At 39.4% G+C, this 26,271-nt stretch overlaps 1 protein-coding gene across 3 annotated transcripts in view; it reads right to left on the bottom strand.

Moving 5' to 3' along the window:
* Positions 1 to 4,209: 4,209 nt before the first annotated feature.
* Positions 4,210 to 26,271, bottom strand: part of SEC11A (SEC11 homolog A, signal peptidase complex subunit) — a 52,418-nt gene continuing 30,356 nt past the window's right edge. Inside the window, exons 4-7 of one of the 3 annotated variants that reach the window (XM_060005368.2) lie at positions 22,679 to 22,828; positions 12,813 to 12,932; positions 5,841 to 5,898; positions 4,758 to 5,652 (exon numbers count right to left, since the gene is read on the bottom strand). In XM_060005368.2, coding sequence (XP_059861351.1) covers positions 5,602 to 5,652; positions 5,841 to 5,898; positions 12,813 to 12,932; positions 22,679 to 22,828 — 379 coding nt within the window. In that variant the 3' untranslated portion in view covers positions 4,758 to 5,601. Of the gene's footprint in view, positions 5,653 to 5,840; positions 5,899 to 12,812; positions 12,933 to 22,678; positions 22,829 to 26,271 lie in introns of all 3 variants that reach the window. The other 2 variants (XM_060005367.2, XM_060005369.2) reach the window with 2 other exon arrangements.

The raw sequence follows: 26,271 nt of genomic DNA, 5'->3' as shown, positions 1-26,271 counted from the left end.
ACTCTGATCAAAGATTCATGCTAGCTGATTTACTTCCTTGCCTGATCTAAGTCCTGAGTACAAATTATTTTAACTAGACTCCTTGAATTAAAGCTGGGATCCAGCTTAGCAATCTAAATAAACTGGCCACTTAAAGTAAGGGTTCTACAGAAATGATTCTTGATGGAGAGTAGGTGGTATTCCAGAAACTCCTAAGATTAGTAGAACAAGGATCTATAATTTGAAAGTCATATTGAATATAACTGTATACGAGAAATGAGTAACTAACGTTTTCATAATGCAAACTTAAGAAAAAGCAAGATAAAATATTCTTGGCTGCTAAGGATAAGAGGTTGGATATAACAGACCTGAGAGGAGGTTTACCAGAATGGAGAAGAGGTATGAAATTGTGTTTCTTATAAAAGACCATGAGTTTTTAAAGATTAAGGAACACTGTTCTACAGGAAAACTAACTGAAGGTTCCTGGCTGATTAGATGAGTAGCTCATCTTTTGTGAGGTGGCTTTCTGCAGAAGTAGCCAAACTACACCTATACTAAAGGAACATTCTCTGAAACAGCTCTATGAAAATCATTAGGCTAATGAATATAGAGATTATTGCATAACATTACACAGTGTCCTTGCAGTGAGGTCCCAGAAGAGAAATTTCTTGATCTTCGGGTATCATTACAAGTTTTTAAAAATTTCCATTTTATATCCATTCCATGAAGCATAGACATTAGCCCCTAGGAGCTGAGAGCTGATGCTGTGGATCTCCTCCAGCAGACAACAGAATCTTTTGATGTGTCTTGCAGGTACTAATCTAACCTTTGATTTTAACCTTTTCTCCTCCCATGCTTATTTCAACACCAGATTCTTCAGTTGTTTTATGTTTTATCACATAGTACTGGATGTATCTTTATGAGCCACTCCAAATCTTTTTTGGAACAAAGCAGCGTATAAATAAATCTAAAATGTATAAAAGCACTGTGATAGGGACTAAGGGATATACAAGGATGAATTAGAGGCTGGCCCTGTCTTAATGCCTTCAAGGAGCTAGTTGCGGAGCAGGACACAAATAAGACAAACCACTCTGAGGGCGATGAACAAAGTACTGAGTAGGCAGCACCGAGAAGGAGGCACTATATACTTGAGATCTTGTTTGAGAATTAAAAAAACCCTCTTTGAGCTCCCTGTGAATCTCTAACGTTGCACTTATGATCCTATGTGGAAAGATTTGTATACACGTTGCCCCTATTAAGGCACTGAGTTCCTGGCAGAGGAGGGACCCTGCCTTACTCATCTTTGTATCCCCAGGGCCTGACCCAAAATCTGGCAGAGCAGATGCTCAATAAATGTCTCCTGAATGAGAAAGCCTTTAGGTAGTAGAGAAGTGAGCAGGCACTCCAGGCAGGGAGACCTAGCGTAAGCAAAGACTGGATGTCTGTATAGTGAGACCAATATCAAGGGTATGAGAACCTGGGGTCTGCTGGGAGCTGAGGTTGGAAAATTCCTGAAGGCCTAGAATGCTACATAACTTGGAAGGCAATGTCCTCACTACTTTTTGATAAACCCTGCATATTCTAGTTCCTAACACCTCTTGGTTACACAGAATTCTTTCTACATCCAGACTCACCATAATTACCTGTGAAGAGTCATATTTGTTTATTTCTGAAACTTCTCTGGTATTACTTACGGTTATAGTAAGGGAGAATAGTGACAAAGATATACCTGGACAGAAAACAGCTTGAGTAGGCCATCCTGACTAAGGAGCATCTTGAGGAAGGAGGACAATCCAGTTAGTCAGCTAGAATTTCTGAAGCACAACAGAGTGATAAATGTCATAACAAAGGTACCCTCAGAACCTGGGGTAGCTCCCACACCTGAGGAGTTATTAGGACTTGGTAACACCCTTATGCAAATGACTAAGAAATGCACTCAGGGATAACAGCCTTTATTCCAAGCCTAGGCTCTTTGAGAAGCCTGTCACTTCCTAAGAAAAGTGACAAATGCCAATATTTTTCCCACTGAGAAAGAGAACACGAGAAGAGACCAAGGACACACACACAAAAGAAGAAAACAGGGTTAACATCAAAAATTCTAGAAAGGCAACATGCTGTTTTAGATGGAACCATAGGGAGATAAAAGTTTTTAGATTTAAATGTGGCCAAGACCAAGATAAGGTACTTACTAAATAACAGGCAAATAAAAATCACGTTAATGATTCATACGCTCTGCTCCAGAATAACAGCACAACATTAATGCTACCCTTAGTTACTGCCTCTGGTTCCAATGCATGATTATACTGAACATTTAGTATATGCTGCTAGATGCTACTGGGAAAACAGAGTACGGTGTCTATAAAATGGGGCTCCTGCACTGGAGGAACTTACAGTCTGATGAGGAAACTTGAGTCCAGATCCACAAACTTAACACAAATAGCATAAGTCTGCAAATGCTGAGTGACAGAGAAAGAACAATTACTTTGTGAAGAAAGTGAGACTCAGACAAGCATAAATGAGAGTGTAAGATAACATAAGGGAAAACAGTGGTATAGCAAAGGCTGCTTCACGTTAGCCGAATTCAAAGTTTGAACTTCAAACGTAGGTAATATGTAGAGTAAATACAAAATATATGGTCCAAAAAGAGATACTTTTTAAAGGTGAAAGGAGTAGTAAAATGAACTAACAGGTGGAAATGATCTAAAATAGGTACAGACTGCCATGTTACAGGAAAACTGGGACATAAAGACACACAAGCAACAGGGAGCCCCTGAGTATGTTTCTGGATTCGGGGGATGGCAATGAGAATGGAATGACAGGGGTAGATGTTGGCTTTTAAGTGACTAAATATGGTAAGAAAATGAAAAAAATCTAGGTGAATACTCCTTCAAAGGAAAGTGGAAATTTGGAGGGGAAGCTTGCAGGAACTGCTAAGAGCTTAAGTTTAAAGACAGGACAATCAACTGGAAGTGTCCAGTGGGAACAGAGAGAATATAACTGAGGACAGGCACTTGGAGATAAGCTGTAGAGACTAATGAGAGTGGATGACTAATAGCCAACAGAGAATCCCATTATTATGTTCTCATTTGAAGTTTTATCAATTCTCTTCCTCTTCCATTCCCTTCACTCACAATGGTTAAACCCTCCTAACTTCCCACTTGCCCTGTGAAATCTCAAAGAGCTTATAATTCCATTAAAACACCAAATTAAACATCTCTGGCATTTCTTACATTTCCAAAGAGCTCTGAAATACATTATATTTACTGGGACTTCCCTGGCGGGCCAGTGGTTAAGACTCTGCACTTCCACTGCAGGGGCACAGGTTCAATCCCTGGTTGGGAACTAAGATCCCACAAGCCGCTTGGCATGGCCGAAAAAAAAAAACAACCCACAAAAACCACATTATAGGGCTTCCCTGGTGGCGCAGTGGTTGAGAGTCTGCCTGCCGATGCAGGGGACATGGGTTCGTGCCCCGGTCTGGGAAGGTCCCACATGCCGCGGAGCGGCTAGGCCCATGAGCCATGGCCACTGAGCCTGCGTGTCCGGAGCCTGTGCTCCGCAACGGGAGAGGCCACAACAGTGAGAGGCCCGCGTACCGCAAAAAAAAAAACAACAAAAAAACCCCACAACACATTATATTTACTAATAAAATCTCCCAGTTTTAAGTCTTATGTTTTAGCACTAGACAATATAAAAACTGGGAACACAGTACCTGTCTCCACAAATAATCTTTTTATTTTTGGCTAGTAGAGTGATTGAAATATTTTTAAATGATCTGGTTACTTTTCAGAGAATTTAGCTGTTGCTTCAAACTAGAGCATCCAGCAAAGGAGGAAAACCAGTAATTTTACAAAACTGGGTGTGAAAATATGCAAGTGAGGAAAATATTAACATTTCTCTCCCAACAAGTGTAACAGGAGGAGAAATCTGGACAGCGGAAGATAGAAGCACAAGGATGTTTACCCTCTGGCAAGCTAGGATCACAAAGAACTTTGGGATCCCAACCTTTGCCAAGAGAACACACACTGCTTCTCTCCCAGAGAAGTCTCTGAAAGGCTGGTACAAAACCAGCCAGGGCACCATTTAGGCTGAACAATTAACCCCGTCATCTGCAGGTTACTAGGAGGGAAAAATGGAGGAAGCAGCAATTTTCGGCCACACACGGAGGTGGGAGAGGGGCGGGGCGGGGGGGCGCATTTCAGCACTCTCCTTTCCTTGGCTCATGAGAAAACATAAGCACGATACAGACTTCAAAGACAGGTTCAAGAAGCACCTGTCAGCAATAATTTGCCAAGTTTCATACTCTGTTGATATCATTAAGAGCCCATATCCAAAGTCTGAAGGCTAAAGCCTGGATAATGAATTTAGGATGGCCCATCTCTACAGGGGAGGGTTTCAAAAGATTAACTGTCCCTATTCTCATTCCATTAGCATTAAAGTACGGGCTGATTTCCACCTCAGTTGAATAATAGAAACCATTTATTTAGCCCAACATTTTGCTTACTTTGAGATTTCACACTAATACAAAAAGAGAACAGAGAGGATTAAGAGTATTTTGTGCTTTAAACACACTGAGTTACCCCATGCTCCCTATTTCCCTGTCTCAATATTAAAAGAAAAAACACAGGTGGGCTTTGCCTTTACTACTTTAAACCTTCCCTTCTTAAAGTCTGCATTAGAGAAAAGCAAAGTCAGTCACCTACAAGAACAGGTTCAGGCAAATTAGAGTCTAAAGAAAACAAGTAGCACACTTGCCCTCCAGCACCTTCCTCATGCCTCCCCAGATGCTAATACTCACTACTATCTTGTAGAAAGAGTTGAGAACGTCTCAAGTGTAGAAAAGGTTATGAGTCGACAGCAAAGTGAAATTTTCTGAACCTCTCGGCAACCAGCTGGGTTTATACATATCTGAGACCCCCTAATGAAGAATCAATTTTATGACTAAGATTTCTTACGAATATCAACGGCTACTTTTGCTTCACAAAAACAAAAACAAAACAAACAAAAACCAGTTGTCAGTATTAGGACAACCTTCTTGGCTGAAGAATTGTTCACATCAAAGCCTGTATCTCCCCAAGGGCGCTAAGAACCAGCACAGGAAAGCAAATATCAAAAGCTTTCCCAACAAACACAAGTCAGGGATAAGGGGTTTCGATATGCAAAGTCTTTTATTTAAAATTTTGAAAAGTTAAGACGACGACCACCTCAGTATATGCCATTCCCATTATAAGGAGGAATGACAGTTTCAAACTCGTGCAGAGCTGCATTGTCATTTACAGAACTCTGTAGGCACTTTAGAAGTGAAGCTTGGCTTCAAAATACAAACACTGGGGGCTTTGGCTCAATCTTTTAATATAAAAAATTCACTGATGTACAAAAATGCGAAAGTATGACAATGACAACTTATGAAATTCTGTGATTAAAAGTCCCCTCGAGTGCACGCTGTGGTGCACATGCACCCGCCCACACGTACTCTGGTGTGGAAACATAAACTAATGCAAACCAGTGCTACCAAGAAGCGCCAACATGTGTTCTCCATTCCACCAACCACAGATTGATATCTACTCCAAACATTCAGGAACAAAAAGTACAGCATCTTCCAGGAACAGCAAGGCAGACTTCTTACTCACGATGGACCAGCACAAATAAACCCAGCAAAAACAGTACTGCATACTAGAAAACAAACACAGAACCACAAGTCAGAGAAGCTTTTAAAAGCTCACAAATCCTCAGAGTTAATTAACAGACTGGTCTTTGTGACTATGATAAATCACGAAACTATCCAACTGGTCTTCCATCTTTTAACTGTAATCCATTTAACGGTTTCCAAAATTAATGAAACATATAGTACAGGATCTTACCTTAAATTTAGGATAGTCATTCATGAGGATCGTCACAATCCCAATGTAAGGAACAAATCTAAACAAACAAACAAAAAACTGATCATCACAGAACTTTCTAAGTAGCTGTTACCATTTACTGAACATTCTCAATATCTTCCATAGAATACTAATTTTCAGCTCACAAAATCCATTTGTATATACTGTCCTATTAGACACTTTCAACAGCCCATGTGATAGGGAAGTTAGGGGTATAGCCATTTTATAGATGAGGAAACAGTTGCTCATGCGCAAGATACATGGTGGAACCAGTACCAGATCTGAGGTCTCTGACCTCTAGTTGGTGACTCTAATGCCACCTGCTGATTCAGTGTTAGCGGTTGGGTTTGTTGTTATAACCTGTGGAGAGTTGTCAATCTAGTTGGGGAGACAAGGCAAACACAGCCAGAACATTACAAGGTACTTCATGTTACGTGTCCAAAAAGTGAGTGTACAGCTCTATTATAGTACTTATGATTTCACCACCCTCTCATTTTTTAACCACGTGTAATCTGGCTTTGGCTCTCTTAATCCTGAAACTTCTTCTAGAACAGTTTAAATCATTGTATGCAGAAGACCAGTCTCAGCTCCTACCTTCCTTTTCATCTCTGCAGCACTTGACTTTGATGACCAGAAATCTGCCCTTGAAATCTTTCTCCTTGGTTTCTGTAACATACCAGTCACTTTCTCTACCTACCTCTTGGCTGCTACACCTTTGCTTTTTCACTAGCTCTTGCTTTCCTCTTGTCCCTAAAGTTTGTCCCCTCAAACTAGGTAAAACCACTTGTTAAATAATCTCATATCACCTCATATATTTCCTTTGAAGTCTTCATCATGAGTTTAATTACAGAATTAGTTGCCTAACTAGCTGGATAGTGTCTGTCTCCCCTAGTAGACTCTAAGCTCTATAAAGGCAGAAACAGTGCCAATCTCTTCTCCACTGTATCTTCAAGGCCAAACTTGACACTTGGCACATAGCAGGCATCCAGTAAATACTGCCTGATTGAATGCTGGAATATCCAGGCCTCTTCTTTTCTCTTTCCCTTGGGGATCTCACTTCCTCCCAGGACTTCAATTCTCCCCGCAAAACAAAAGACTCTTCAACATCATAAGAATTCAGGGTAGAGAGAGATGTGGGAGGAAATAGCAGTTAGAAATATACAACTTTCTTCTTTCTCTTCCTCTTCTACTGTTGGATTCCAGAGTGGACTGATACCATCCTCGAGCCTGTCCTAGAGAAGGGAGGTTGACCTTTGCATACTTTAAAATATCCCAGATACTTTTATTCAGGGCACCCACGACCTTAGCACACATCGAAGGTACACAAACAGAAATTACCTCCTATATAACACCTCTAACCATCAGAGGATTTGGCAATCTTGAAAAACAGAAGCTTTGTCTTTGGTGCATTTTACTTCCTTTTAAGAGCTCTCTTACTTCCCGTCTCCTGTCCTCACCCCATCCTGCCCCTCTCCCTCTGGCAGCACTACCCAGACTCATCTCTCTCTCCCCATCCCCAAACTCCCATTCGCATAAGTTGATGTTTCTTAAAACCTACACCTCCATTGTGAGAATCACTTGGACAGCTCATTAAAAATGCAGATTGCGGGGCTTCCCTGGTGGCGCAGTGGTTGAGAGTCCGCCTGCCGATGCAGAGGACATGGGTTCGTGCCCCAGTCCGGGAAGATCCCACATGCCACGGAGCGGCTAGGCCTGTGAGCCATGGCCGCTGAGCCTGCATGTCCGGAGCCTGTGCTCCGCAACGGGAGAGGCCACAACAGTGAGAGGCCCATGTACCGCAAAAAAAAAAAAAAAAAAATGCAGATTACGGACTTGCCCGGTGGCATAGTGGTTAAGAATCCGCCTGCCAATGCAGGGTACACGGGCTTGAGCCCTGGTCCAGGAAGATCCCACATGCCGCAGAGCAACTAAGCCTGTGCACTACAACTACTGAACCTGCGCTCTAGTGCCCGCGAGACACAACTACTGAAGCCCACACTCCTAGAGCCCGTGCTCCTCAACAAGAGAAGCCACCACAAAGAGAAGCCCGTGCACTGCAACGAAGAGTAGCCCCCACTTGCTGCAACTAGAGAAAGCCTGCATGCAGCAACGAAGACCTAACGCAGCCAAAAATAAATAAATATATTTTTTTAAAAGTGCAGATTGCTCTATCTTCCCAGATTTATTGAGTCAGAGCACCTCTGGAAGGTCGGGCCCAAATGACGCTTCTGCACATTAAAGTACAAGAAGCACAGTTCTAGCAAGCAAGATATATGGAACAGGCATGTGGTGACAAATCATATTCCCTTTTAGGGTCCATGCTTTATTTTCAACCTGTGGGACCTCTAAGAGCTGAAAAGTAACAGTCACTACAGAATGGCCTAGCTAAGCTCTAGGAGGGTAGATAAAGGTTTTCTATATTTTTAATACACATATTTTTTCTTTTTAATGCAACAACTCTATTTCTTTTGTCTCACTTATAACATCTTCATAAAAGCAACAGTTTCCAGTCCTTCAGAAGGAAAATCGTCTAAATTTAAGAACATAAAGGCAAATGCCTTACAGTAAAATGCAGATTAAAAGCTATAAAAGCATCTGTGACTTCTATTAAAACAACATCAGGGGCTTCCCTGGTGGCACAGTGGTTAAGAATCCGCCTGCCAATGCAGGGGGACACGGGTTTGAGCCCTGGTCTGGGAAGATCCCACATGCCGTGGAGCAACTAAGCCCGTTCACCACAACTACTGAGCCTGTGCTCTAGAGCCCACAAGCCACAACTACTGAGCCTGTGTGCCACAACTACTGAAGCCCGCGCACCTGGAGCCCGCGCTCCGCAACAAGACAAGCCACTGCAGTGAGAAGACTGCGCACCGCAACGAAGAGTAGCCCCCGCTCACCGCAACTAGAGAAGGCCCATGCATAGCAATGAAGACCCAACACAGCCAAAAATAAGAAAATAAAAATCTAAAAAAAAAAATTCTGTTTTAAATAAATAAAACAACATCAGACTGCTAATTCTGGCCTGATGATCAATCAGCAGCCATGCTCATGGGTAGAGACTTTCACTGTTACCTCCATACAATGATATCTATGCTCAAAGAAGCACAATGATCACATAGTCTGCTTATGGGTTATCCATGGAAACATATTCCCCCCCTACGGTGGTTTTTCCTTGCCCACCGTAAGTGTGAAATAGAAGCAACTTGATCTTTAGGAGTAATAGAAGCAAAACATAAGGTTGCCAGAATATGACAGGCAGTCCAAAGTCAAACAAAAGATTTAATTACCTATACTACTGTTTTCCTCCATGGACACAGACAGTCAAGAGTCGCTAATCAAGTGCATGATGCTGCTATCATCAGTCATCTTAAATTCAAATCAGTTGCACTTTTTTCCTACTGAGTTCAGATAAACTCTGCTAAAGCAGAGTTGATAATAAGCAGAGGTTTAAAATAAGTAAAACAAATGCCATCCACAAAGCCAACCTCAACACCAGCCTGTGGCAAGTTAACATCTAGAAGGTACAGTAGGGGTAAATACGTGTCCCTGGGAGTTCTTGGAATCAAAGGTGCTGCCAAGAAAGGAGCCTCAGAAGGAAGAACTATCTGCTGATGCTCTGGGTGAAAATAATCTGTCAGATGTCAAAAGGGATCTACATCTGGGAAGTTTGGACCCCAGTAGCTGCCTTAAAAAGGAGCATTGTTTCTATCCCGGAACAGTCTGTTTCAAGCTAAGTAAAAAGTACATTGTAAAAGACTCCTCCAGGATTTCCCTGGTGGTCCAGTGGCTAAGACTCTATGCTCCCAATGCAGAGGGCCTGGGTTCAATCCCTGGTCAGGGAACTGGATGCCACATGTATGCCGCAACTAAGAATTCGAATGCCACAACTGAAGATCCCGCACGTGGCAACAAAGGTCCTGTGCGCCACAACTAAGACCAGATGCAGACCAAAAAAAAATTAAATAAATAAATAAAAGCCTCCTCCATAAAACTGATTTCAGTCAACAGAGAGCTCAATTACTCTGCTCCTTCCTTTACTTTTATTCTTCTTTTCGCTGTCAATATTTCTCTATTCCCTGATCTTCTGCCAGGTTTTCGTCCTCTTTTCCTGTTGCTTTCTACTTGTCTTTGACTAACAGGTTCTCTTGTGTTTTTCAACTACCTGAATTTAGAAAGAATCACCCCTATTCTTACTTGGTTCAGTATTAGTTTCACTTTCTAAAAGTGTTTTATTACATGCTATAACATGAATGAACCTTGAAAACATTACGCTAGGTGAAAGAAGCCGGACATATTGTAAGACCACATATTGTAAGATTCTGTTTATATAAAATGTCCAGAACAGGCAATCCATAGAGACAGGAAGTAGATTAGTGGTTGCCAGGGGCTGCAGGGAGAAGGGGATGCGGAGTGACTGCAAATCAGTACCAAGTTCTCTTTTTGGGGTGAGGAAATGTTCTGGAATTAAACAGTGGTGACGGTTTTACAACTTTGTGAATATAATAAAACTCGCTGTACTGTACACTTTAAAAGGGTAAATTTTATATCCTAATATATGTGAATTATATTTCAATAAAAAATTGTTTAAATTTGTTTTTATTTAGGGCTTTAGGCTTCAGTGTAAAATTTTTTAGTGTGCAGCTGTTTGAAAAAAAAAAAATTCCAAGGTTTGGGTACAGTCTGACTCTGAAATATAGTTTAGCATTTTATAAACACAATTTTCACAAAAGGAGATGATGTGCCTCATTATGTGTCAAGGTAAGTGGTGACATAATCAACGGAAAGTGAATTTGTAACAGTTAAGAGTCTGTGCTCCTGCTGTTCATGTCCCAGATGTTTATACTTCATGCAAAGTTATTTAATTAAGAGAGTACCAGACTATAACATTTTTAAAATTAATAGCCAGAAAAAGGCCTATAACTTTCAATGCTGGGATTTTAGAAATAACACTGTACATAGTTTGGGACTTTTAAAAAATTCTTTAGAAAAGACAAGTTACTTGAGTAAAAGAAAGCCTGGTTCCTCCACCCTTCCATAGGATGATGCATTTTTTACCCAAACGGGGGGCCAGAATGAGCAGACAGAGCTGCACTAAACACCTAAGAATCAAGATCCAGATAAAGGGACCCTCTGGGAGGAGTACAAATAAAACTGTACAACAAAATTTGTCCAAAGCCTTAAAATATGCTTATGTTTCACCAGGTCATTCCAAGTATAAGAATTTACTGTGAAGAAATGACTGGGCAGAGGCACTGAGATATATGTAACAGGGATGCTCATCATAACACTGCTCACAATCAAAGGCATCTGACAATAGGAGATTTTGGCTAAATAAAAATATGGTCTTTGCACACAGTAGAGTAGCATACAGATTTGAAAATGATGATATGGAAATAAATCTTTTGATTTATAGATACTAATAACATTGGAGGATAAAAAAGAGGTTATAAGCAGTGTGACCATTCTCTCCCCGTACACAAAATGTGTTTATGTATACACACTTATACATTAAGATCTGCATCTTTACACATATCGGCTAAAAGAACACAAACCAAAAAATTAAATATTTATGGAGGAACTGAAAGGAAAGAAGTGACTCTGCTTTTTGATGACTGTTATTTCCTTATGTTTCTACAAGAATCTGTACATTTGCAATTAAAGGAAAAGCAAAAAGACTCTAAGAGGCTGATATTAGCAGCACCTTGGGAACTGAGGGAAATGGGGACTATCACTTCTCAGAAGCACTGATAATCTAATTTGAATTATAAAAGTATGTTTAGCTCCATCATAGGAAATCAAGTTCCCTTGAACTGGAGGTGTGCACAAAAAACCAGGTCTGCTGAAGACAAAACACATTGGTGCTTTTTCTGATCCGATCTCTCTGGCCCCAAACTGAACATCTCTTCTGCTGTAACCAAGGCAGCTTTTACTTAATAACTTGAATTTATTTCTTTATGGGAACACAGCTCCTCAGCCCCACTGTTCACTAGTGGAATCACTGAATCCACAGTGTCTGTTCTAGGTTAGAAGGAGCAGGTGTTCTGACAGTGGATAAGAGTGCCATGTAGCATCTAAAGAGTGAGAACAAGCAGCTACCCATCTCAGAAGTGTTATACCAGTAATCTTGCTATGACGGTAAAAAGGCTGGGCTCTGGAGTCAGCCAGCCACTTACTATCATCAGTGTGACTTAGATAAACAACCTAACATGTCTGTGTTTCCTCATCTGTAGAATGGAAATATTAGGGTTGTTCTCAGGTTAAAATGAGGTAATACTTGTAAAGAAAGCACTTAGAATGAGTCTCTGGCACAGAGTAAGCCCTAATAAATGTGAGTTATTGTTAATAGTATTAATAACATGAAGGTAGTAATAATCCCATACTTCCTCATACCAGTAACTTACAATTCCTGTCCTTCACTGATCTGTTCTCCTGATAAAATCTGAAATAAACAGGCTTAATATAACTTTTAAATTTCATTTGACCTCAATAATCTCAAAACTAGAAATAAAACAATATGGAATAAATCAACATGATGAAATTAATCTAGATGAACACTTTAAGTTGTTGACTCAGTAAACACTTAAGAAATGTAAGTTTCAAGAAGCAGGATTAATACCGCTCTGGATCCCCAGAGCCTAGCACAGTATTAGACGTCAGAGTACATGGAAGGTGCCCAGTAACATTTCTGAAATGAATTAAACAGACAAATGAATTTTTTAAATTGTCACTCTAATTCATCCTCATCACTAATATTCTGTTCTTTTATAGCACCCCATATCCTCCCTTCTGGAGCAGTAAACCTGAAGTTTCAGATGCAATTTAAGAAGCATACTTTTTCAAAGGACACAAGGTGATTTGGCCGAACCAGGACCAAGCCATTATATTCAATTGTGTATGAGCAGACACTATGATCGAGAGAGCCAATGTTTCAGTAAATCTCCCCTCTATACTTACCCCCTCGCTCTCCCCACGACATCTTTTTTCTCTAGCCAATGTTGTCCTTGTTTATAGAGGCCTCGGTCATCAACTGCATTATTATCTCCTTTGGTCAAAAACTTGATATGTCCATTTTGCCTTAAAAGAGTAAGGGAAACCCAAGTCACCAAATACCTTCATGCCATTTGAAAGTACAAAATTTGTTCATGTTAACTGAAAATTCCTGTGGAACTGTGGCATTTTATCATCATTCCCAATATAAAAATAATTATTTATTTAGCTAAAAGGATGTTCATAGCTATATTATTTACAATAAGAAAAAACTGGAAGCAAACAAAGTCTAACAGGAGTTGAAATCTATGGAAGCATTAAGGCCGGTGATACAGAAGAAAATTTAATGACATCAGAAGATCATACAAATTTTATTAAGTGAAAAAATATTACAAAATAGCATGTACAGTATAATATCATTTTCATATTAAAATAAACACAAACCACCAAATTTTGGAAATACAAAGCGCAAAGGAACACATTAAACTACTTCATTTGGATATAATCTTCCAAACGAAGACTGTGGGAAACTACAGAATGACCCAGTTTCTTCAACCAATAAATTGCAAGGGACAAAGAAAGTTAGAGAAGGAATTTACAGATTTAAATAAAAGACATTATAAAGCCATATCAACCAACTGCAACTGAGGACCTTCTTTGAATCTGGATTCAAACAAATTGTTAAAAAAAGTTAAGACACAATTGGAAATTTGAACAAAGATTGGAAACTTAATGATACAAAGGAATGATTGTTCATGTTTTTAGGTGTAAGAATGTTAATTACAGTTATACTCTTTAAAAGCTCACTGGTTATGTTTTATAGCTATTTATTGAAATATTTACATATATACCACATGATATCTAGGATTTAATTCAAAATAATACAGGCAGGAGAAGGGGAAGAGGTGGCAATGTAGGCAGAATTGGCTATAGATTAATAATTATTGGAACTAGGTGACTGGTACATGGAAGTTCATTATACTGTTTTGTCTACTTTTGTGCATGTTAGAAATTCTCCATATGAAAAAAAAAAGTAAAAAAGAAAAATATTAAACAAGGTCTAAAATGATAGACCAAGGTGTAAACAGCAGCTATCTATGGCTTTTTTTTAGCTGGCTTTTAGCTTCTCATTTTTTTTCTCCAACAAACATGCACTACTTTTACAAGCCAGGGTCTATAGAAACATCATCCTACTCGATCAGATAATTATTAATTTAATTCTACTAAAGAACCATGAGGCTTCTAGTAATCTTAAAATTTAACTGAAAGCAAAGTGCATTTTACAGTTGATAAAGACTATCTTAAAAAATTAACTCAAGGGCTTCCCTGGTGGCGCAGTGGTTGAGAGTTCGCCTGCCGATGCAGGGGACACGGGTTCGTGCCCTGGTCCGGGAAGATCCCACATGCCATGGAGCAGCTGGGCCCGTGAGCCATGGCCGCTGAGCCTGCGCGTCCGGAGCCTGTGCTCCGCAATGGGAGATGCCACAACAGTGAGAGGCCCGTGTACCACCAAAAAAAAAAAAAAAAAAAAAAAAATTAACTCAAGTGAGCTTGGGTTAACAGCTACACTAGAAAGAAGAAAAATAGCTTTAACTCCTACTGACTAATATCCACCTAGATTCTAAGCCAGAAAATGGCTCACTAGACACTAAATCATCTGCAGATAAAACTAAATTGGGAGGTGCTGCAACAACAAAAACAGTTAAGTGCAAACAGTCTCATTAAAAATGAGATTCCAATTAGAAAAAATGCTAATATATACAGAGAAAAATAATCTGTAGCTGACAACTCAGTAAGTGAAAGAATGTCTGAAAAATCCTGGAGGGTAAAAGAGGACAGGTGCCAAGGGGGGGCTAGCTGCAGAGTGAAAGTCAGCAGCAGCAGGAAGAAGAGTCCATTCAACCAGGAAATAACACCAAGAAAAGAGGCAGAAAAGTAAAGTATGAGGAAAGAAAAGCTGGGAAATGGGAAACTCCCCAGGAAAGGAAAGGGATGCTACGAGAGATCTGAGCTATTCCCAAAGACTAATTTGTCAACAAAACAAACAAACAAACACAATTTCCCACCCTCTGGGATGTAATCAGGACCCACTATAGCTGTTTGAAAAAGCACAGGTTTCCTTCATCTACTTAATAGTGCAAGAGGGCTTCCCTGGTAGCGCAGTAGTTGAGAATCTGCCTGCCAATGCAGGGAACACGGGTTCCAGCCCTAGTCTGGGAAGATCCCACATGTCGCGGAGCAACTAGGCCCAAGAGCCACAACTACCGAGCCTGCGCGTCTGGAGCCTGTGCTCCGCAACAAGAGAAGCCGCGATGGTGAGAGGCCTGTGCACCACAATGAAGAGTGGCCCCCGCTTGCCCCAACTAGAGAAAGCCCTCGCACAGAAATGAAGACCCAACACAGCCAAAAATAATTAATCAATCAATTAATTAATTAATTTAAAAAAATTTTAAAAAATAGTGCAAGAAATATTCTCTGGTGGCAACCAGCTCCTATTAAGCCTACTATGAAGACCTATTCTAGCACTTCACAACCCACGAGCACCGAATCCTGATTGACAACACATTTATATGGGACTTTTCCCTCGCTAGCATAGGGACCAAATATTTAGTATTATCTATCTCCAAGGAGCTCAAAGCACTTAAAATTCAACCATTACAATACTGTGATGTTAGGAGGGAGGAAATAACTTAGATAAGATAAAGTAAGACCCCAAGAGCCAAATGGGTGCAAAATAATGTAGCTATCTGCACAGAAAAAGCAAAGCAAAGGACTAAGTCACCCCAATGGAGAATTCTCCTTCTAAATACTTGATCACATGCCAGTATTCAATATCATCAAATTATAATACTACCTATAGGCTGAACTTACTAAATACATATTAGAGTAGGCTATACAATAAGATAAAGTAAGAGTTTATATGTGGGAAAAATGTAAGTATTACGAATTGCTGACTAACAGGCTAATACGAGGAGCTATCCATGAAAATTAAGTCAACTGATAAACATTTAATAGCTATCTCACCTTTTAAATTAAAAAACAAACTTCACTATCTCTGCTTTCCTAACTCGTCCATTTTGGAAGAAAATGGAAAGCAAAAAATAGGCAAGGGGAGAGAAGGATTCAAAGAAGATGTTTTTTGCTGTTTGCCACAGTACATATAACCTTTCTGCATGCATATCTCATAGCCCTCCTTCTTTTACTTAATTAAAAATACAGTATTAACTATAATCAGTGCAGGAGGTGGTTAAGTCTTTTTTTTTTTTTTTTAAATAACAATGCCAGGGGGTAGGGATAAATTGGGAATTTGGGATTAACAGATATACACTACTACGTATAAAATAGATAAACAACAAGGACCTACAGTATAGCACAGGGAACTATATTTAATATCTTGTAACACGTTTAGTTTAAAAAAACAAATAAAATAATTTTTAAAAAGATAAAATGATTAAGGGGTAACACAATCTCCAAACAAAAACAAAAACTCCAATGCCAACCACTTTCTCACAATTTCCTATTGTCCCCAAATATCGGAAATTACTTAATGTTTCTGTTAAGGGAATTTTTCCTGAGCTCAGTAGTGCACTAGAGAGAAGCCCTTGATAACGTGCACTTTTCCATTGCCTAGTCAGATAGCTCAGGACACAAAATTAGTCTCACGTGGATAACAGGCAGGACTAGATGAACTACACTGGGCACAAAGAACAGATTCAAATTCATGGACCTAGTACCATCGTATTAAGTAGTACTTGGCAAGGTCATCTTTTAGTTCAGGAATTCTTTGCATATGTGGTAATACCAGGTATATTCTACCATATGCTCATGAGATAATCATGTTACAAAATAGTACTGAGGACACAGCTGACTCCAAGTTTCTGGGAAACAACTGAGGCAAACATCTCATTGTTTAGGTTATGTGCTGCTTGGAGGGCAGATATTCTACAGCTGGAGAAGATGGGAAAAAGTCAAGTATGGATTTTTCCAGATAGTTGCAGAAATAAGTTCTGATGTCATATCAGAGCTTTTCCCAGGTAGCTGAAGTCGTGCCCACAAACCTTGCCTGCCATGGTCACGGTGATGGAGAGCCAGTCAACGCAATGCCGTGCAGCTGACAGGGTCCTGGTGCTCCGGCCTGGTGTCACGCCTGAGCCTCTGAGGTGGGAGAACCAAGTTCAGGACATTGGACCACCGGAGACCTCCCAGTCCCATGTAATATCAATCAGCAAGAGCTCTCCCAGAGACCTTCATCTCAATGCTAAAACCCAGCTCCACCCAACGGCCAGCAAACTCCAGTGCTGGACGCCCCATGCCAAACAACTAGCAGGACAGGAACACAGCCCCACCAATTAGCAGAGAGGCTGCCTAAAATCATACTAAGTTCACAGACACCCCAAAACACACCACTGGATGTGGCCCTGTCCACCAGAAAGACAAGATCCAGCCCCACCCACCAAAACACAGGCACCAGTCCCCTCCACCAGGAAGCCTACACAAGCCACTGAACCAACCTTACCCACTGGAGGCAGACACCAAAAACAACGGGAACTATGAACCTACAGCCTGCGAAAAGGAGACCCCAAACACAGTAAGTTAAACAAAATGAGAAGACAGAGAAATATGCAGCAGACGAAGGAGCAAGGTAAAAACCCACCAGAACAAACAAATGAAGAGGAAATAGGCAGTCTACCTGATAAAAAATTCAGAGAAATGATAGTAAAGATGATCCAAAATCTTGGAAATAGAATGGAGAAAATATAAGAAACATTTAACAAGGATCTAGAAGAACTAAAGAGCAAACAAACAATGATGAACAACACAATAAATGAAATAAAAAAATTCTCTAGAAGGAATCAATAGCAGAATAACTGAGGCAGAAGAACAGACAAGTGACCTGGAAGATAAAATAGTGGAAATAACTACCACAGAGCAGAATAAAGAAAAAAGAATGAAAAGAACTGAGGACAGTCTCAGAGACCTCTGGGACAACATTAGTTGCACCAACATTGGAATTATAGGGGGTCCCAGAAGAAGAAGAGGAAAAAAAGGGTCTGAGAAAATATTTGAAGAGATTATAGTTGAAAACTTCCCTAACATGGGAGAGGAAACAGTAAATCAAGTCCAGGAAGTGCAGAGTCCCATAAATAAAACTCTTAGAGGAAAACATAGGCAGAACACGCTATGACATAAATCACAGCAAGATCTTTTTTGACTCACCTCCTAAAGTAAGGGAAATAAAAACAAAAATAAACAAATGGGACCTAATGAAACTTAAAAGCTTTTGCACAGCAAAGGAAACCATAAACAAGACGAAAAGACAACCCTAAGAATGGGAGAAAATATTTGCAAACGAAGCAAATGACAAAGAAGTAATCTCCAAAATATACAAGCAGCTCATGCAGCTCAATACCAAAAAAACAAACAGCCCAATCCAAAAATGGGCAGAAGACCTAAAGAGACATTTCTCCAAAGAAGATATACAGACTGCCGACAAACACATGAAAGGATGTTCAACATCACTAATCATTAGAGAAATGCAAATCAAAACTACAATGAGGTATCACCTCACACCGGGTCAGAATGGCCATCATCAAAAAATCTACAAACAATAAATGCTGGAGAGGGTGTGGAGAAAAGGGAACCCTCTTGCACTGTTGGTGGGAATGTATATTGATACAGCCACTATGGAGAATAGTACGGAGGTTCCTTAAAAAACTAAAAATAGAACTACCATATGACCCAGCAATCCCACTACTGGGCATATACCCTGAGAAAACCGTAATTCAAAAAGAAGCATGGACCACATGTTCATTGCAGCATTATTTACAATAGCCAGGACATGGAAGCAACCTAAGTGTCCATCGACAGATTAATGGATAAAGAAGATGTGGCACATATATACAACAGAATATTACTCAGCCATAAAAAGAAACGAAATTGAGTTATTTGTAGTGAGGTAGATGGACCTAGGGTCTGTCATACAGAGTGAAGTAAGTCAGAAAGAAAAACAAATACCGTACGCTAACACATATATATGGAACCAAAAAATAAAAAATAAAATGGTTCTGATGAAGCTAGGGGCAAGACAGGAATAAAGATGCAGACATAGAGAATGGACTTGAGGACACGGGGACGGGGAAGGGTAAGCTGGGATGAAGTGAGAGAGTAGCACTGACATATATACACTACCAAATGTAAAACAGCTAGGGGGAAGCAGCTGCATAGCACAGGGAGATCAGCTCAGTGCTTTGTGACCACCTATAGGGATGGGATAGGGAGGGTGGGAGGGAGGTGCAACAGGGAGGGGATATGGGGATATATGTATACATATAGGTGATTCACTTTGTTATACAGCAAAAACTAACACAACATTGTAAAGCAATTATACTCCAATAAAGATGTTAAAAAAAAAAAAAGGTAGTTATTGAGCAGATCCCAGTGTTGCACGGGGAGGAAAACGTATGTTTATAAGACAAAAAGAAAATGACCCCCAACTTAACATTTTGTCTCTGGATGCTAGGATTACAGGCAATTTTGTATTTTCCAATTTCACACAGCATCATGTGTTAAGAATAATAATGTAATAAGAATGTTCATAAGATGGAGATTCAATACATGAAAAAAAAGTTTTATGTTATATTTACAAATTTACATAAGAAGCAGATGGAACTTTTAATCTGAGGGCCCAGGGTTCAAGTCCCTGTCCAGGTTCCAAAAAAAAAAAATTAAATAAATAAGTAAAATTTATTAGAAAAAAGAGTAGGGCTTCCCTGGTGGCACAGTGGTTGAGAATTTGCCTGCCAATGCAGGGGACACAGGTTTGAGCCCTGGTCTGGGAAGATCCCACATGCCACAGAGCAACTAGGCCCATGAGCCACAACTACTGAGCCTGTGCGTCTGGAGCTTGTGCTCCACAACAAGAGAGGCCACGACAGTGAGAGGCCCGCGCACCGCGATGAAGAGTGGCCCCCGCTCGCTGCAACTAGAGAAAGCCTTCACACAGAAATGAAGATCCAACACAGCCAAAAATAAATAAATAAACAAATTTATATTAAAAAAAAGTAGATGGAGAAGGAGGAATGAGACAAGAGAGAGGTTAGCTGAACAATTCCTACCTCTATTTTTTTTTTTTCCTACCTCTATTCTTAAAGCTCAGGATTTCATTTCTTAAAACAAGGTTCAGATGACAGAAACGTGTTAACAGTGCAAAAACCAGCTTGAAAACGTTCAGGACACATTTACTACAAAAACTTAATCCAGGGCTTCCCTGGTGGCGCAGTGGTTGACAGTCTGCCTGCCGATGCAGGGGACACGGGTTCGTGCCCTGGTCCGGGGAGATCCCACATGCCGCGGAGCGGCTGGGCCCGTGAGCCATGGCCGCTGAGTCTGTGCATCTGGAGCCTGTGCTCCACAATGGGAGAGGCCACAACAGTGAGACGCCCGCATACCGCAAAAAAAAAAAAAAACTTAATCCATTTTGGTTGTCATTTGGTCCCATAGTTAAGAACAATGTTAATACTATTAAATCAAATGATTATTACAACCAGGTATTTTAGTCTTTCCCCCACCCCAAAAAAGGAAATTTGAAACTTCAGAAGATTAATAGGATCTGTTATTTAAACAGGCCTGCTAATTGAAGGCATCTCAAATGTTTAAAGTAAATGACCAATAACATCAGATTACAAACACCATACAGTTTAAAATGTTCACAATTCTGTTAAATTTAAGGAATCTGTAATTGATATATCTGTCAGTGAACCTGTCCTGAAATAAGATAACTGTTTTAAAATAAAAAACTTGGGACTTCCCTGGTGGCACAGTGGTTAAGAATCCACCTGCCAATGCAGGGGACACGGGTTTGAGCCCTGGTCTGGGAAGATCCCACATGCCACGGAGCAACTAAGCCCGTTCACCACAACTACTGAGCCTGCGCTCTAGAGCCCACAAGCCACAACTACTGAGCTCATCTGCCACAACTACTGAAGCCCGTGCGCCTAGAGCTGGTGCTCCACAACAAGAGAAGCCACCGCAACGAGAAGCACTTGCACCACAACGAAGAGTAGCTCCCGCTCGCTGCAACTAGAGAAAGCCCATGCGCAGCAACGAAGACCCAACGCAGCCAAAAATAAATATAAATAAATAAAAACCTATTCTAAAATAAATAAATAAATAACTCAATGTCAAAAGATCACACATAAAAATGGACAACTTCTGCTCTACCCAAAGCAGGGCGTGATTTTTTTCTGATAAATTCAGGGGAAAGTTGGTTTTGATTTGTTCACAACAGGTAGTGCTGAGAACAAACAACACAAATATACTTTGAGAATGTGGAAAACACTACCTGTACTGAATAAACCTTCACAATAAATAAAAGTAAAATTAAAGAAAACTAAGTTATTCCTTCCTAGTCACTAATAGAATGCAATATAAAAATTATAATCTTCCAATATACTGAAGTATGGAAAAAAAAGAGCAGTAAGGTCTTTATTTATTTTATTGATTGATTGATTGATTTTTTTTGCAGTACGCAGGCCTCTCACTGCTGTGGCCTCTCCCATTGCGGAGCACAGGCTCCAGACATGCAGGCTCAGTGGCCATGGCTCACGGGCCCAGCCGCTCCACAGCACGTGGGATCTTCCCGGACCAGGGCACGAACCCACGTCCCCTGCATCGGCAGGTGGACTCTCAACCACTGCACCACCAGGGAAGCCCAAGATCTTTATTTTATCAGTGAAGAAAGAACTCTTCTAAGCTAGAATGTTTACAGGGATTTTTCAAAAAAACAGTTGTCAATTCCCTCTTCTGGAAGTGGAGAATGTAAACCACTTGAGAGGGTGGTAAACATGAGGTAGTATCTGTTTAGGGCTTCCTCATACTCAAGAACCTACATCACTCCCACTGTTTTACTTCCCTCTGTATGTCCTCCAGGACACTCCCTTTTCCTTCATTTCTTTCTTTCCTTCCTTCTGAAAGTTTTCCTTAACTAGAAATATTACAGACTTGGAATCGAGGGGGTGAGGAATATGTAGCTGCACAGGGAAGCATAGGCTTAGAGCCCAGAGATCTTTTTTTTTTTTTCTGCATACTTTATTATTATTTTTTATTGAGGTATAGTTGATTTACAATATTATATTAGTTTTCAGGTATACAACAGAGGGATCCAAAATTTTTACAGATTATACTCCATTTGAAGTTATCTTAAAATATTGAACCCAGAGATCTTATAGTTCATCTTCCTGAACCTCTTTCTACTACAGACAGGGAAACTGAGACCCAGAGAGGTGACATTTTTTGCTCATCGTTATGTCCCTCCTCCACACCAGGGGATTCTCAAGGTTTTACATATATCCTTTTCAATTCTAAAACGCAAGAGTCTATATTTACAAGAATAACTTAGATTTCAGAAATTTTCTTTGGAATTTGAAAAAGTTGACAAACTTATTCTTATTTAAAATATCTGTGAGATTGCCTTAAAGATTTGTTTTTGAAAGGCTAGGGCTACCTCGTCCATTATATCAGAAGATTCTATTTGGGATCAACCTTTGTGTCATGTTTTTTCTGGAGCTATATACAAACAGGGTTACTGATCTGGTTGGGAAGTGGAAGGGAACCAAGAAAACCCTCCAGAAAAGCCTTCAGGGAAAAATGAATTACTAAGTAAGTATTTAGTCTTCCAAATGTTCACCAAACCTTCAGACATTCATAAAAATGGACTGGAAGAAGGACCTAGGAGTTCCCCACCCTTTCTTAATCTTTAGGCTATCAAAATTAAATGCTGCAAACACTAAAACATAAAAATGTTTTAAAATAGAGAAGATATAGTTTGCACATACTTTTCATGAATCTTCAAGACTCGGTGAACTATAGGAATCTCTCTTCCTTCTATCCTAAAAACAACAATTTCTCCCACTCGTATGGGATCTTCAACTCGATTTGTTAGAAAGAGAAGATCTCCTCTATGAAATGCAGGTTCCATGCTGCCACTGGGAGGGAAAGAAGAATATAATAGCAAAAGAAAGCCTGAGATTAAATTTACTTTCAAAGTTAGATATGCAACAAACAATTAGAAGTATCACCTTTGGAATATACTTAATATCTTAACAAATATATCAACATAAAATGTGTATTGTCCTCCAAATATGGTTTCCTCAGACTAGTTATACTACAGGTTTCCTTTAGTTAATAGCCTTCATAACTAGTTCCATTTCAACCATTACTATTCAAAGGAGCTTAAATTTTGAAAAGGGCAATGTTACTAATTCTTTAACCTTTTAAAACTTCAAGTGACAAACAATATATAAAAGAGTGAACTTTATAATCACTGTCCTTATTCTCACTTCATCTGAAAACGCTAAAGATATTCAGATGAGAACTGGATCATCTTTTCCTGACATTTATAAAGATACAGACCAAGATGACTTTATGGTTTCAACCCAACAAGAAGGAAAACAGCTCATCAAGTCAAAGAACAGTCAGCGACAGAGATAATGCTTGCGCTATCAATTTATTTATTTAAAAAAGAGAAACAAGAAACAAAACCAAGGACAAGACCAGAGATTTTTGCCTAAGAATTTCAGAAACAAGCAAAGAATTCAATTCCATGGTAATTACGGATGACAAACTTCTAGAGTGTCTTCTTACCTTTCACCTGTTCTACCTTATACCAAGTTCTTCAAAGGTCCTAAGATATTTGCACTAATTAATGAAACTTTTCTTTCTATAAAGAAGTAGCCCATCAGTATTGTTTTCAGAAACTCAAGCTCCAGTTTTCATCAACAATAAATTTAGTAAGAAAAAACAGAAGACAAGGAAAAAAATTCAATACGGCAAAAATGACAAAGTCCAAACACTTCTGTTTGAAGACTCTGGTCCCTCTACATACATAAGGGAATATGGCAGTGGTTCCCAAACTTTGGTGCACACAAGAATCACCTGAGAAACTTAAAAGTCCCCACGCTCAGGTCATATCTCAAACCACTTAAATCAGAATGTCTGTGGATGAGAGAAGCTGGCATCAGTATTCTGTAAAGATCCCAAGTGATTCTAATATGAGCAAAATTCGGGAACCACTAGAAATATGAATTTTCAGTACACGTTTATTCTTAAAAGTTTTGTTTAGGTTCCTCTTGGGGCAATGAGTTCCCTTTCTCAGAAGGTGTTCAGACAAAAGATAGAACATGTGTTTGGTGAAAATATTACAGAAGGTATTCTAGACATGAAATTTTCAAGTTTTTATTTTGGCTCTTTTTTAAAATCAGTGACATCCTTTGTTCAAATAAAACCTTGCTTGAAAATGATATAAATGAAATAGATAAAAGCTGAGTTGTTCTGGGTGAATGACTCATCTTTATCGAGCACTTATTATATGCAGAGTGCCAATTTTAAGAGTTCTTTTTTTTTAAAACTATCTTCAGAACAACTCTATGATGTAGGTACTATTATTATCCCAACTTTATAGATAAGGAGACTGAGGCTTAGAATGGCCTAGAGTTGTAAATTAAAAAAATGATAAAGGTGAGATTTGAACCAAGGAGGTTCACTCTCACTGTGCTAAACTGCTTCTGAGATACTCTAGAATTTTAGCAGAGAGTATCATTATCATATTTGCATTTAAGAAACATCACTTCAGAAACTACAGAGTACATAGAAGACATTCAAATATTTATTGAATTGATGAGTAAACTGAAAAAGATGAGAAGGTAAATTGGGAGACCAGTTGTCCAGGCTATTACTTACTAGTGAATACTTGGTAATTATTAAAAGTGTTATTAAAAACATGGACACTGGAGAATGATAAGGGGAAAAGATTGAGAAAAGGATACACATACAGAATTACCTCAATTATGTAAGAAATAATATACATGAAAAAACAGACTAAAATGTTAATAGTGATTATATCCCAGAACTATGGGTGACTTAGTTTCATCTAGATTTTTTCTGTAATTTCAACATTTCATATAATGAAAGTATATTAACTTTTTTCTGATTATAAAAGCATTTTTTTAAAGGTTGTTACAACAGCCCAGGCAGGAAATGAGGGCTTGAAATAGAATAACAGCAGGGAGGACAGCTAAAAAAGGGTAGAATAGAGAGAGGGATAATAACAAATTCGATGGCCAACTGGCTATGACAGAAGAGGGGATCAAGAATGACTCCTAGGTTTTTAACACTGGCAACTGAGCAGATGGCTGTGATAGTCACAGAAATAGGAGGAAGAAGAACAGGTTTTTGGGAAAAGGAGATGAATTTTACTTTTATTAGGTGGAGTTTCAAATGCCTGGTCAACATCCAGATAGAGATGTTAGTGTAGGATGAAAACAAGAGTGTAGATTCAGGGAATAAAGTTGGATTAGAAAAAAAAAAAAGATTTAAAAATTCAGATACAGGATTTCCCTGGTGGCACAGTGGTTGAGAGTCCGCCTGCCGATGCAGGGGACACGGGTTCGTGCCCTGGTCTGGGAAGATCCCACATGCCGCGGAGCGGCTAGGCCCGTGAGCCATGGCCGCTGAGCCTGCGCCTCCGGAGCCTGTGCTCCGCAACAGGAGAGGCCACAACAGTGAGATGCCCACGTACCGCAAAAAAAATAATAATAATAATAATTCAGATACAGATGGCAATTAAAAACAGATAAAAGCATGTGGTAAGAGGATCATTAAAGAAATAACCAGGGGAAACTTTTAAAAAATTAAATAAATTATTGATAAACATCTTACTGTTATCTGATTAAACTATACTTTCAAATTTAATACATCAATCATGATCAATTTTATAAGAAGTTATATATAAATAATTTATATATAAATTAAACTGGGGAATTCCCTGGCGGTCCACCAATTAGGACTCCGCACTTCAACTGCAGAGGGCCCGGGTTCGATCCCTGGTGGGGGAACTAAAATCCCGCAAGCTGCGCGGCTTGGCCATAAATAAATAAAAATAAAAATAAATTAAACTGACTTCAGCTTCACAAAGGGGGGAAAAAATCAGTTTTCAATGTTCCCTGAAACTTCAGTTAATAAAATAAATAATAAGAAAGTATTTTTGTCTTTATCCCCAGTGGTTTCACGAAAGTCCTAAAAGTGGATTCTCAGTTGGCCTGAGTCCTCTGAGGCACATTTGGTTCCAGGTAAAAATTATATTCCTTGAAGTTTTATGAAATCACATAAATAACACCCAATCACATAAATTACCTTTCTCTAATGACTACTCCCTCCAGTCTTGACCAGATTCTCTTCTAATATGACCTGTCTCTTTTCATTTTTTTTCTTTATTCCAAACCAGCAATCAGAAAAGTTTAGTATACAAATAACCTAGCTACCAAATAACTTATCCAAACACTCCTTTTAAGCCCCAACTGATATTTTCAGGACCACCAAAATGTTCCACAGGTGCTTAGTCTAATCTCCTCTTCACTCCATCATTCCCAGT

This window comes from Delphinus delphis, chromosome 2, assembly GCF_949987515.2.
Source record: "Delphinus delphis chromosome 2, mDelDel1.2, whole genome shotgun sequence".
Classification (NCBI taxonomy): Eukaryota; Metazoa; Chordata; class Mammalia; order Artiodactyla; family Delphinidae; genus Delphinus; species Delphinus delphis.
This window is presented reverse-complemented; position numbering and strand designations above follow the sequence as displayed.